The 14,441-nt window shown below is 37.6% G+C and overlaps 1 protein-coding gene across 2 annotated transcripts in view; it reads left to right on the top strand.

The window, feature by feature from the left end:
- LOC121327569 (AF4/FMR2 family member 3-like) overlaps window positions 1-13,528 on the top strand; it is a 66,048-nt gene extending 52,520 nt beyond the window's left edge. For both annotated transcript variants that reach the window (XM_041271661.1, XM_041271663.1), the window contains exons 13-19: window positions 138-201; window positions 637-773; window positions 2,390-2,461; window positions 5,176-5,269; window positions 6,975-7,024; window positions 7,795-8,024; window positions 10,263-13,528. In XM_041271661.1, coding sequence (XP_041127595.1) covers window positions 138-201; window positions 637-773; window positions 2,390-2,461; window positions 5,176-5,269; window positions 6,975-7,024; window positions 7,795-8,024; window positions 10,263-10,387 — 772 coding nt within the window. In that variant the 3' untranslated portion in view covers window positions 10,388-13,528. The remainder of the gene's footprint in view (window positions 1-137; window positions 202-636; window positions 774-2,389; window positions 2,462-5,175; window positions 5,270-6,974; window positions 7,025-7,794; window positions 8,025-10,262) is intronic.
- Window positions 13,529-14,441: the final 913 nt, after the last annotated feature.

Below are 14,441 nucleotides of genomic sequence, written 5' to 3' on the forward strand. Positions count from 1 at the left end.
TGTTAAACTACCAGAAATTGTTTATTTTGGTCTGTCATATTAATTAGTGGCTAATGTTCACTAAAACATATTAAGTGTAGGGTGCCAATACTGTACGTATTTTTTTCTTGGTTTAATTTATCTGCTTTATTCTTTAGCGCACACAATGCAGATTATTACATGCAGGAGGCTAAAAGGATGAAGCATAAAGCTGATGCAATGGTGAGTCTGCTACATATGCTATATGGTAATAGGATGCTAAGTCATCATTGAGATGTATTCTAAGCATTTGTTTATACTATAAGCACTATTCATTATGAAGTAAGAGTAATACAAGTTTTTAATTCAGGTGTAAATGCCTTCCTGCTTTGGTTGGTTGTTGGTGGGATAACAAGGTTGTGGAATATAATATATAAAAAACAAAATTGTGTAATTAATTTGTTTCCCTGCAATGCGAAAAAATGAGAGTTAGGCCTGTACACAAAGTAAGAGAACATTTATTTTCAATGCTTTAGTTCTTCACTATTTTGACACCGGTGTGAAATAAAACTGTTATATCTCACAGCATGTTGGGAAAACTGCACTTTGAACAATCGCTACAATTCTTATAGAGCAGAACGAGTACATTGAATATCAATGCAATGTTTTCTTGAACAGTGTGACAAGTTTGGAAAGGCAGTGAATTACATTGATGCAGCACTGTCGTTCATCGAGTGTGGGAAGGCAATGGAAGAAGGCCCGGTTGAAGACAAATCACCATACACCATGTACTCTGAAACCGCGGAGCTAATCAGGTAGGCGGCCATCAGTGGAAGGAGGTGTTGTTTTGACTGGCCAAGCCAGTTCCTGTTGTCACGTTACATGTTGCTCTTCTAGGAGCAGCTGAAATGAGTTTCATATTTCTTATTCGCACCTGCAACATTATTACCAGTTCTTATTTCTTGTGTTGAATATATTTTGGTTCTTTAACTGTTTTTTTCTACTTTCATTTGGATGTATAGATGTTAAAAATACAGTTTAAAGTCACTGTTGCTTGTTGGTAGCTTGTCACTTACTATTATGTCACTTCAGGTTGCCCTGTGGGTTTTAAAATATGATAGCACTGCATGTGTTGAGTTCAAATTGAAACTAGCAATGAAAACATATATGCAGACCAACACAGACTATAGTCTTGCATATTGATGAGTAGAGGAAATGGCTGAAAGATAAAGGGTTGGGCAGTTTATTTTAAATCTTTAGGAACTACACCTAGAAATATGATACAGTCTGCTAGTACTACTGGGTACTACTTTGCACTGAATAGTTTTGTATTTATGTGTTTATGAGTGACAGCAGTACATGGGTAGAGCAGATACAGCAACAAAACAGTACTAGAATAGTTAATAGTAATTTGGTGCCAATATGTCTAATTATGTCCAAACTTGTTTTACTTGTGACCTAAGCCAAAAGCCAGTGCATCATAAACCGTTGTGCTGCCTAGCCTGCGTAGAGTGTTGGTTAATGGAGTTTGTTGAGATTCTGAGCTGAAACACTCCTTAAGACCCACAGGCAAGCATGATATCTTCTGAGCTAACAACACCCTTGCATATTGGTATCAAATCTGTTGTGTGTGTTATTGGAAAGCAGTGGGTTTAGGGAAAGGGTTTAGGTCTAAGAAAGAAAAAAGGTCTCTTTTAAAAATGCATAATATTTGTGTTGATAGAAATTACAGTTACAAGGTAGTAGTAGAGAATGTAAATGTTTTTGTCCATACTGACTACTTTTATAACATTCATCTGTCCATATGTGACATAGTGGTCTTAGATTCCCTGAACTTCTGCCACACCATATAGTTCTATTGATTTGTTTATTCCTTTTTTCTCATAGTGTCTAATGACATGGCCATTAGCGATTTTGTATCCCAAAACATATAATCCAAAAAAACAAACCAAAAAAACCCAGCAATTGCATTAGACTTGGAATTACGTAAAATTGAGCACTTATCTCAGATATTGTTTTAAATATTTGAATTACTGGTACTGGAATTAGTATTCTCGTGTTCATATTAATTTATATGTAGTTTTACATTTGCAACCCCAGGTGTCTATGTGCACTAAAGTGTACTTTATCTAATTGTTTTCGATTTATTATATTCACGTGTTGTATGTGAGACTATGTTAAAGGCCTGCATTTGCAAAAGAAAAACATTTGTTCTATTTTTTTTTTATATACATTGACCTGTACTGTAGTCTGGAAAACAAAGGCATCAAAACAATAAGGGACTTGGACTTCGTAGTTAAGGTCATATTTTTTTTTGTTATGAACCTCCTCTAGCAACAGCACCAGTGGAGGATTTAAGGGCTCCATGCTCTGTGAAAGCACAGTTTGCGGTTGCATGATTTGCTGAAATGCTATTCTCTTGCTTTGACAGATATGCTATGAGGCTGAATAGCCACTCAGGTCCGCATGCCAGTCAGGAAGACAAACAGCTTGCTGTGTTGTGGTGAGTAAATCAATTGTTACCCAGCAAGAATTCCAGGAGGTGAAGGAGCTGACCTTTCCCTGGCACTCAATGCCTTCCCTATATACTAATACATATATTGGTTCATGCTGCTCTTGTTCCCTGAGTTGTTTACACATTGGCTTGTTTTGAACACTTTTAAGTTTCCAAACGCAATCTGAGCATGTTGTTTTGTGTTACACATATTGGCTCAAAACAAGCAGATCAGTCTTGCATTATAAACTGGTAATGCAAACAAGATAAACCAAAGCTTTTAACCCTCATATCCTAAACCTTTTACAGATCTAGAGACTACAAGTGTCCATAATTTCAAAGTCAAAAGCCAATAATACCAAAACTACTGAAGTATATATTGATCTTCCAATACAACTCTACGAAATTAAAAATTAACTGCTGTTGCTGGGTATGTAGTCACTTCCTGCGCGATTTCTCAATTTCTGTCCAATGGTCGAACTGCAAATCAGACTTTCAGGACAGGAAGTGAATGATACCAAAATACAACAGGGTATGTACATTTTTTTGTTGTACTGGAAAAGTCAGTATATCCTGTATTAGTAGGGTTAAAAAAAACAACAGGTTTTCATCACAATGAAAAGAAGACCATTGATGATGTTTCTCATGGTATTATGTAACAAACTAAGCAGTTTTAACCCTTTGATTATTACTCCTTATGCTGAGCTGCCAAGGCTACTTAATGGTCATTATTATGAGTAACAGTGCTTTTGCCCAGGACATTGTTAAATGTTTAGATACCAACAGTCAGGGGATCACTGTATTCCCTGCAAATATGTAAGGATTGCTTGAAATGGCAATAATAAGAGAAGGTAGCGCATGTATTTCTAGAGATTTAAGGAGATGGAAACAGGGAACTCATCATTTTTGTTTCAGTGTGCCCCATTTTTTAATGTGCTTTTATGATAAGACATTACTTATTTCATTTTTTGTATTAATCTTAAATAAAGGGTTATTTTCAACACCAGATAAAAGCAAAGTGAAAATTAGTCAATATATACAATAACGTAACATAACTTGGGCTTAAAGCCGCGTTGATCAAAGATCATTAAAAGCTGTGATGTTCCCTGTAAAAAAAGGGTGGCCTTGCCCTGTTGGGAAGCAGGCACCAGCACAAGATGAAAGGAGTGGTTATTGAAGCACAGGGCTGCGAAATGGCTGGTAGTGATTTGTGTTCTTGGAAGTCTCACAGGCCAGCCACTCCTTTGCCTACTGAAATTATACAGACAGGATTCCCTACAAGTGAAGGTACTGTGACCCAGAGCAGCTCTGTACCAGCACAGCATTTTAAGTACGATTAAGTTGTTTATTATCACACAGAGCGGATGCACATACCCAGTGACAGACATATACAGTAGTGGAAGAGCCTGTACCATTTTATTAGATGTAGTTAAATAGTTACATTGTAAACAAATAGCTTTTTCTTAAATAACTGACAGATATTTACACACACACACACACACACACACACACACACACACACACACACAGACACACACACACACACACACAAACACACACACACACACACACACACACACACACACACACACACACACACACACACACACACACACACACACACACACACACACACACACACACACTCACACACACACACACACTCACACACACACTCACACACACACTGACACACACACAGACACACACACACACACACACACACACACACACACACTCACACACACACACACACACACACACACACACACACACACACACAGACACACACAACACACAGACACACACACACACACACACACACACACACACACACACACACACAGACACACAGACACACACACACACACACACACACACACACACACACACACACACACTGACACACACACACAGACACACACACACACACACACACACACACACACACACACACACACACACACACACACACACACACACACACACACACACACACACACACACACACACACACACTGACACACACACACACACACACACACACACACACACACACACACACACACACACACACACACACACACACACACACACACACACACACACACACACACACCGACACACACACAGACACACACACACACACACACACAACTGACACACAACACACACACACACACACACACACACACACACAAACACACACACACACACACACACACACACACACACACACACACACACACACACACACACACACACACACACACACACACACACACACACACACACACACACACAGACACACACACACAAATATTATATCACATTACATAACACATATATTGCACTTTTTTTGGGGGAATTCCATAATTTTCCAAAATAACAATGGTAAACTGTAATGCAACTCATTTAAACTCTGTATCAAAAATATAACTTGCTGATATGTTATTATATGACAAAAATTAAGCAAAAACAAACTAAACAAAGAAAAAAAAACAACCAAAAGAAAAAACAACCAAACAAACAAAAACATTTCATTCACCAGCTGCAGGTCAACTTAACGTAATATTGGCACTGTTTTTGAATGAAACTTGTATTATGTTATTTGACTTGAGACAATGTTTTATTATTGAGTATTTGAAACTTGGATGGATTTTTTCAGTGCTGTTATGCTGTTTAAATGGATTTCTGTTTAAAAGGACTCTTTGTTTTTTCAGTTTCCGTTGCTTAGCTCTTCTGTACTGGAGAATGTTCAGATTGAAGAAGGACCCTGCTATAAAGTACTCCAAAGCACTCCTTGACTTCTTTAAGGTAGACAGAGGCTTTCTTTATTAAAGCATCATCCCATTACGATCCTAATGTACCCCAAAAGCGGTTGCAATATCTGCATGAAGATTTCCCTCTCTTATCTTTGGAAAATGGTGAAATACATTCACTGTCAATGCTTGCAAACATAAGGCAAACTTATTTCAATGCCATTCAGACGAACTGTACTGTGATAATTTAAAATGAAGGCTTCTATTACCACCTAGTGGTGGCTGTGTGCCACTGCAAGCTAAAGAAAATGTTTGGGAAGCTTTTTAGTATTTAAAGATTCAGGGCAGGATGTACTAACATGGGCCAGTCGCAGTGCAAACATACTGCAGTTTGCATTTTTGTTGCGACAGTTCGCATATACATATGTATACATACAAGTATACATTTTGTCATATGTACTAAGAGAAAATATGTTAATGAAGAGAGTTGCAATATACTACTGTTATTAAAATATTTGTTGCATCATCTTAGCAAGATCTCTTGCATTGCGTCGTATGACATTTTTTCTAATAAATAATGAAAGACAGTTTAATCCCATCAGATTCTATAGTGGGGACCCCACCTTCACCCCCAAATAAAAAATGTGTTTCTATCAAAATGCTCTTCATAATCATACAGTAGCCCCTCACTAAACCGAATATGCTTGTCCGACATCAGGTTTTAAAAAATACAATAAAATCACACACACATACATTTCTATTTTAAATGTGTAAATCATTGCGCTGAAATAACACTAATGTGTTTGGGGTAGGCTACATATGGCATTGTCAAAATATAAATCTGTGTAGAAGACCTGTACAGTACAGTACAGTACTAAAATCAAATGAATACCTAGCACACTTTCTTTTCACTTTACCCTGTAAGCTACCGGTAAAAAAAAATAAATCTTGCTGCTGCATTGTACACATCGGTACACATTTTAGCATTTTTATTATTATTAATATTTAACTTGGCCTATTTAGTAGCTTAGACAATTAACACAACATAGGTGCCGCATTGACAAGTTATGACACTTACAGAAGGACAGTCAATTCTCGTCAATACGAATTTCAAAGGACCAGCAACACATTTTACATTATACCACTAATTCGTACTATGATGAGTAGCCTATAAGTCGGATGTATACTGCCAGTTTTTTATTTAAGTTAGTCAGGGGTGCAGTGCTGTGAGTAGCCATTTATGCAGGAATGCCCATAATTACATATTGATATAAGGCTGAACCGCAAAGAAAAACTGCAGCCTCAAAGCATTTCCTAAAAAGTCACTAACAGCATTACGCTTGTTTAGTACATTTTACCCTAGACTTCCAACTCGTTTGCAACTGGTTTGTGACCTTAAGACAGTCGCAACACTTTAGCACCCCTACCCCTAAATCAGGAATTATTTGCATAGCACATAATCACAATTATCAAAGTTTATTAACTTTACAGAAAGGTTGTCTTTACAAGGTCATGGTAAATCTGTTAACTGGTCAGCTGTTTTGAGTGGTAGCTTGAGTTTCTTAGACTTTCTTAAAACAGTGTTTAATGAACTCAAGTGTTACAGCTTTGTGACTAGGGCAGGGCCCGGAGTGTACCAATAGGATATGAATTACAGTGCCTTCAATAAAGGTAATTCAATAAAAACTATTTTAAAAAAATGTGAGATAGCTGGACTTTTACTTATGCTTCGTCATTTTTTCTCACTTTCTCCCTCACAGACCTCAGCCAGAGCGGTCAATGTACCATACCCATGGAGTGGCAGTGGAAAGTGAGTGAAATTGTGTTTGAGATGAAATTGAACCTTTTTGCATTGAGCTAGTGTCAGAGTAAGGAACTGCAGGGGAGGAAGGTGGTTCACTACAGTTGTTACTGCACTTCTTATGCATGCTTCGTCCTTTGAAAAAAAAAAATTATGAATACATGAATATCTGCATTTTCGTGTAGATATTAATGGAAATTGCACATAATATAAAGTATTCCGTCTTAAAGAATCATGGGGCCCCAGTTTTGTTTTGCTTATTTTTATATTTAAATATTCAAAATACCATAAGCAAAGATTTGTAAATAAAAATTCTGAACAGCTTTATTTAATTTTTTTTTACATAAAAAAACAGGACATTTTTGGTTGATAACATAAAAGAATCTCAGTTAACATGGGTTACACCATTGTTTTGTGTTTAGATTTTTATTTTTTACTATTTTATAAGATTTTGTGGGATTTCTATGTTTTTATCATGGGATGAACATGTATGAATTTTGTCTTTTACCACTGCAGTGGAATTGCTCTTGTTGACATGTTAAAGGCACATGGCTTATTCAGTTTCAAGGTCAAGCCTGTTAGTGCTACTTTTTGTACAGCGCAAATACTAGATAATAACATTTCACTGCACTTTATGGGCGACTGGGGAAAATGTGAGTTTCAGTCACTAATACCTAGTGATTTATACCACCATTGTGGTCCCAAAGTGACTTCAAAACCACTTGTACGATGCTATTGCTGTGTGTAAGACGGTGACCGGTTTATTCTGTGTGTCGTAGGAGCACTGGCACGTCCTCACCGATGTCCCCCAGCCCATCCCCTGTCAGCTCCGTAGGGTCTCAGGGCAGCAGCTGCAGCAGCACCACTGTACCTATGCCTTCCTCCATGCTCATCACCATTCCCCAGCGCATCCACCAGATGGCAGCAAATCACTTCAACATCACCAATAGTGTCCTGTACAGCTATGAGTACTGGGAGGTTTCTGACAACTTAGCCAAAGAAAACAAAGGTATGTCTAACAACATTCAGGATAGACATAACAGGGCTTGAATTAAATGTATTTATCTGTTTTTTTTTTTTTTTAATGCATAATACATTAAATACAGTGAAAAACAATGTATAATACATTAAATACAAGGCTAGGATGTAAAAATAATTTTGATTTAAAGCGAGCGACGGTGGGAGCAACACGCACCAAAGCTGGGAGAGAGTTCTAGAGAGTCGGAGCCATGAAGCTAAACTAGCATTCTCCAAGTGTGATGCACTTTTGCTTGGGGATAACAGGAGGTGAGCAGGAGAGCTTTGAAAGTAATCCTGAACTTTACAGGTAGGCAGTGCAGCTGGGCAAGGCAGGGTGCGACGTGTTCGTGTTTTTTTTTTTTTTTACATCTGGTAAGGATCCTGGCAGCAGCTTTTTGAACTAGCTGCAGTGGGTTTATTGTGCGTTCCGGGAGTTGCAGTAGTCGAGTCGAGAGGAGACAAATGCATGATAGAGTATCTCTGCATGTGGGAGGGAAATGTAGAAACGGACTTTGGAGATGTTTCGAAGATGGTAGAAGGAAGGTTTGACCACGGAGGAGATGTAAGCATCAAAGGAGAGGTTGCTGTCAAGATGTACACCAAGGCTTCGTACTGTGGGGGAAGGTAGCAGCAGACAGTTTCCGAGGTTCAGGGCAGCTATATTGAGATTCTTAAATTGAGTTTTAGATCCTACTAGAAGGAGTTCAAATTTGCTAGTGTTGAGCTGAAGAGAAGAGTCTTGAATGCAACCTGAGCCGGACCATGACAGAGGGGCTTCCAGGGTCGAGTTTTAAGTAGAGCTGGGTGCCATCAGCGTAAGAGTGAAACATGAGGCTGTGTTAGTGGATGAGTTGACCCAAGGGAAGCATATAGATGTTGAAGAGCAGAGGCCCAAGAACAGACTTTTGAGGGACACCACAAGTGACTTGGCTTGGAACACCACTGCATCCAGCATAGAAAAACAGACTAGATAAGAGGACATCCAGCAAAGACAGGTTCCATAGATCCTAGAATACTTCTGAAGGCGTCAAGAAGAATGCCAAGATCTATGGTGTCAAAAGTGGCTGTTAGGTCAAGGAGGACATGCACAGAGGAAACACCAGCATCACTATTAAGCAGGAAATTATTCACAAACCACAGCAGAGCAGTTTTGGTACTGTGATATGGCCAGAAGCCAGAATGTAGAGATTCAAGCAGGTTGTTATCCGTTGTCTGGCTACAACCCTTTTGAGAGTTTTATAGAGAAAAGGGAGATTGGAGATGGAACAGAAATTAGATAAGACAGCCAGGTCAAGGGAGGATTTTTTGAGTACCGGTTTAAGCTTGAGGGCAGCAGGAAACGAGCCTCAGTCCAGAGACAGGTTGAGAGTGTGCATAATGGAAGGAGCAAGATCAGAAGCACAGAGGTGGGCAAGATTAGTCGGCTAGGGGTCCAGGGAATACGTGGCAGTAGTTGATTTCAACAGTAGGTCGGACACATTAGCAATGGATAGAGGAGAAAAAGAGGAAAAAGCAGGAGGGTCAACTGGAGGCGAGTCAATGTGGTCAAGTAGTAAACTGGGTTTGTGGTGGGAGAGCATAGAATAGTTGTTGTCAATTTTGTTCCAAAAGAGGAGAAATCACAACAGGTAAGAGAGAGGATCTATTGGTGGCTGGATGTAGGATTTGGTCATTGGTCTTAAAGAGAACATTGGGTTTACCATGTCCCATAGTTATGATTTCAGAGAAGTATTTCACCCTAGCAGTGGTGATCGCATGCCTGTAGCTAACAAGATGGTTGGTCCAAATCTCTCTGTGAACAGTTAGCCTAGAAGACCTCCACTTGCGCTCAAGCTTGTGACAAGCAGGTTGTAAGCGGGGCAACAGTGTCGATGATCTGAGTGAGGGTGGCGTTGTAGAGGGTCACTGCATCGTCAACTGAAGACAGGAGAGTATTACACCTTTGGCATCCAGTCAGAAACAATTATATTATTGTACAATTTAAGTATATCAGGTTTTAGCTATTTTATCAGTCTTTAAAAAAGCATTAGAAACTTACATTTAAAAATTCTTCAATTACTTTATTTGGCACCATTTATGGGTATGGTCGAGTTTAAGCCTAATTTAAAAAAGAAAAAATATGGTTGTAGAAGCCTGGCTTTATCGGTATTACCCTAAATTAGGTATACGTTTGCATGTAATTGATTATGCAAAGCAGGTTATTAATCCTTCCTTCTTTGTCTTCCAGAGTTCTTTAATGACCTTAATACATTGATGAGACCGCTGTCGCTGCACAGTAGTATGACACATCTAGTTCAGTACACCAGACAAGGACTACACTGGATACGGAATAGCACTCAGATGTCCCATTGACAGCCAGACTGGTTTTCAACTCAAATAAGAACTTGGTCATTCCAGGCACTGTGATACAGACAATATATTTTCCTTTCTGCATTGAAAATATTCTACAAGAACACTAGTGATGTCGCTAGATTCCACAGCATATCAGGTGAAAACAAGGGTTTCACTCTGAAGTACACCTTCATTAAAGTATTCCAGAACCCCCTGCGGTGTTTACAGGAAAACACATAACCTTTGCTGTAAGATTTATGTCCCGTGATATCTGATTCAGATTTTCAAAAGAGTTGGTAATATGTTTAAATATAAAACCCTGCAATACAGACAATATGGGACACAGCAAAGGTAATGTAATGCATTTCTTGTAAACTTTGCAGGGTGATTTGGAAAGCTTAAAGTGATAATTCTGCAAGGTTTTTAAATTGTTGTGTGTGTGGGGGGGAATACAAAACCTACAACGTCAGATCTACTGCCTTACCCATGGAAACACCAATGTACTTGCAGGGAGATGCATCTTTTATATTGCAGAATACATCAAGCAAAAGCAATGTGAGCTAGAGACAGGTAATTTACGTAAAAGTTTGTGCTATACCTGACAGGTGTTTTTTTTCTCTTTTGTTCCACTCCCATTTGTATTTATCAATCTGAACAGGGCTTCTTGGCTTTTAACTCCCCTAGTCCATAGTCTTGTTTTATCTTAAATACTTACAGCAACTGTGTCTAGTCATAGCGCCAAAATGTGTAGGAACCTGTCGATGTATAAAATTTCTTTTGAAAATAGTATCCATTACTTGTTAGTCAGAAATCATCTTTACAAATTACAACATAACATAATAAAACTCCCCATATAACCGTTTAAAAGGCTCAAAGCCACTTCAATTTGGTTTAGTCAAAATGAGAAATGGATGTGCGGAGCCATCAAGTGGTGTCTGTTTAGCTTTGCATGATCACCATTACTGTAGCCTGAACGTAAATCAGAAAAAGCCCTGCAGGTCAGCTCCCAGTTTCTGAATATTTTTTAATTGGACAAAGTTGCAGGTTTGTATTTTGAATACATATTAAAATATAAACACTGGCAGTGAGATCATTTTAAATATGTTACCTAGGTTATGAAAATAAACCATGTTACAGCTGAAAACAGCAGGGAGCTACAGGACGGCAGTAGATTGAATATACCCTGTGATCTATAATCAAATATTGTAAGTGATTACAGTATTCTGTCCTATATATTAGATTATCTGTCATATAAAGACATATAGAGGATACACCATACTGTATGTTAGAGAGGTTTGTTTACATGAGTGAAATAAACACAGCACACTGTGAAAGTTCATTGAGGATTCTGTTCATATAACAAGTACAACATCTGGAAAAGAAAGTATGTTTATTTGAAATCCAATATCTGAGATCTTTCCTTAGATCAAGCTCCGCACATCTGCATAATTTGGAACTGTGATTTGCCTGGTCATTGTATTTTAATGAATGCAAGATAGATTCTAAAATGAGATCATGTTTAAAAAAAAACAAAAAAAAAAAAACCCAAAAAAACCACACAGGATCACCTAATATGAACCTGTTATTCAATGCTAGATATCTCAATGCTCATTGTTTACTGGGGACTCTTCAACTGATATAAATGGTGGCAGATCTAAATAAATACAATCCTTTGGATAACTAAGAGACCCGTCCTGCAATTTTCAGTATTTTTGCAGACAGAAATGCAGTAAAGAGACCCACATACTCATTTGGACATTTGATTTCCATAACCTTGGTACACAAATGTGTATTATCTGATCGCCGGTATTTGTACATGGAAATTCAGCACACTGTCTTGGTTACAGAGAATGTGGTTGAGACATTAAACACAATCGATTTGTTAAGATTCCTTTTATAAGATGATATAACTTTGGGTAAACTAAGAATAAAAGCCTGTACTGGTTTGTGATGCTGTAGAGTTGGGCATTTATGGCACAGTTGCACCCCAGCAGACCAGGTGTGATGTGTAAAATATTTAAGAAAATATTGGCGGATATGACATTTCTTGTCCATTTAACACCAATTAAGCATTTGTTTCATAAAATATCTGCATATTCCCAAATATTAGGGCGATTCATAATTTGCACAACATTGTCTGAGCATCGTTAACACTGGACTCCACGTGTATGATGAGATGCAAAGGAATACTATCTGTGACAGAGACACACTGTTTGGACACCAGAGGGTCATTCAACAATGTCATTTAAGTAGAATTTAAATCCATGCAAAACCCAGTATATTCATCCCCTCTTCAAAAACAGACAAACTATTTTAATAAGCCCATCCCTCAGACTCAGTGTACACTAAATGTTATCCATTCAGTAAATATAATGTGTGTAATTCCAAGAAGCCTGCCATACCACAGAATAAACTAAAAAGGTAACAGATCCAGTTCTCACCAAATGCATAACTTTAACATGTGTTCAGCAAGATTGTGAGCACTATGGCAACAGACATCACCTTGAAAAATGGTAGTGTTGCCTCATTTTGGAAAACTGGAATATGTACAGTAAAAGTACAATAATAATAATCAATAATAGCAAGCGGTGTTTTTTTTATTTAACTAAATTAATATATATGTGGCACTTCATGTAGTGTTTTTCCTGAGAGTAAGCCACATGGAGTGTATATTTGTGTGAATATTCAAGAATGGAGAAGTAATATTGAGGTGAACAGTAAATGATGTTGTAAAATTATGTACATATCATTACTTTTAAAGTTATTTATATTAAAAAAAAAAGCTGTTTGCTTTTTGTATATATTTTTGTTTCTCATTATGTCTTCCTGTAATTTAACTCTTAAAGGACATGGACTTAAATTGTGTTTCATTTTGGTAACTGGAGTGCAAGCCTAGCTGAGAAAAACTGATTCTGTGTATTTTAGGAGTGGATATGCCTTATCATTCTATACAGTGTAAGGCAGGCACATGTTACTTAGTCCAATCTACCACATGTTCTTCTGGAAATCTGTTGTAGTATAGTTTCTGGAACAGTAAAGCAGCCCCACTGTACAATGTTACAATACAGGAAGAGCCTTAAATGATTTCTAAGAATAAGCACTTTTATAATAAACATGTTCATACTGTTTTTAATGCATTGAAATAAAACTTCTGGAGAGAGAGGGGGGTGAAATATCTTGTGTTGTATTTCTCATTTACTGGAGTCTAAGTAAGTTTTGCATGTTTGTGTCAAAGAAAGTCAAAAGAAAACCCATAAAGCAAATAAAATGAAGAATGTATTAAATCTATATATTTTACCACATTTTTGGTAATCATTTTGTGACAGGAACATGTGCTTCTGGAAATCTGAAATTCCAGGAAGTACTTATAGCTGTCTGTCACACACATGCACAGGATGTAGATACTATACTTCTGAAACTCTGCAAATAAGATACATTTTAAAATAAATGCGTTTATATACTAAAATGTAGACCAGCACACTGCATAAAAAATAAAGAAAAACAACTTTTGAACAGAAATGCATCTATATACAGGTATATTATGATTAAATAAAACTATACAAGTACTGTACAAACAACATAAGCAACTGGACATGCTGTAACACTGCATGTGCCGGCTGGCACTGGGGTCGATACCTTCTGCATACCTGCTTTTACTTCTTTACAAATAATTCTGCACCCTCACAGCGTAACCGATGTGCACTTTTCTGTACAAAATGATTTTGTCTAGCTACAATATGTAGCGCCGGTATGGTTTAAATTGCAGTCAAACACACCCCAAAAACAACACCAACCCTTGTTTATATAGGAGGTAGGGGATCTCTTAAGTCGTGACCAAGATATGGGTTTCCCCTCACACAAACCCTTTCATTAAATGACAGTTAAATCACAAGTTCCGTTTAAAATTGCCTTTACAAAGCAGTTTAATTGAATAGTACAAAAAGGATAAAAAAAATCACTAAGGTAGCTTCCAATGTATCCGTTTTGTGTTGTGTTGTTCTTCCCCGCTAATTTAACAGAATGTTCTCACAATTAGGATGTAGCGATTTAAGACTTAAAGGCAAACCGTAAAAGG

The sequence above is a fragment of the Polyodon spathula genome, chromosome 15 (genome assembly GCF_017654505.1).
Source record: "Polyodon spathula isolate WHYD16114869_AA chromosome 15, ASM1765450v1, whole genome shotgun sequence".
Taxonomy (NCBI): Eukaryota; Metazoa; Chordata; class Actinopteri; order Acipenseriformes; family Polyodontidae; genus Polyodon; species Polyodon spathula.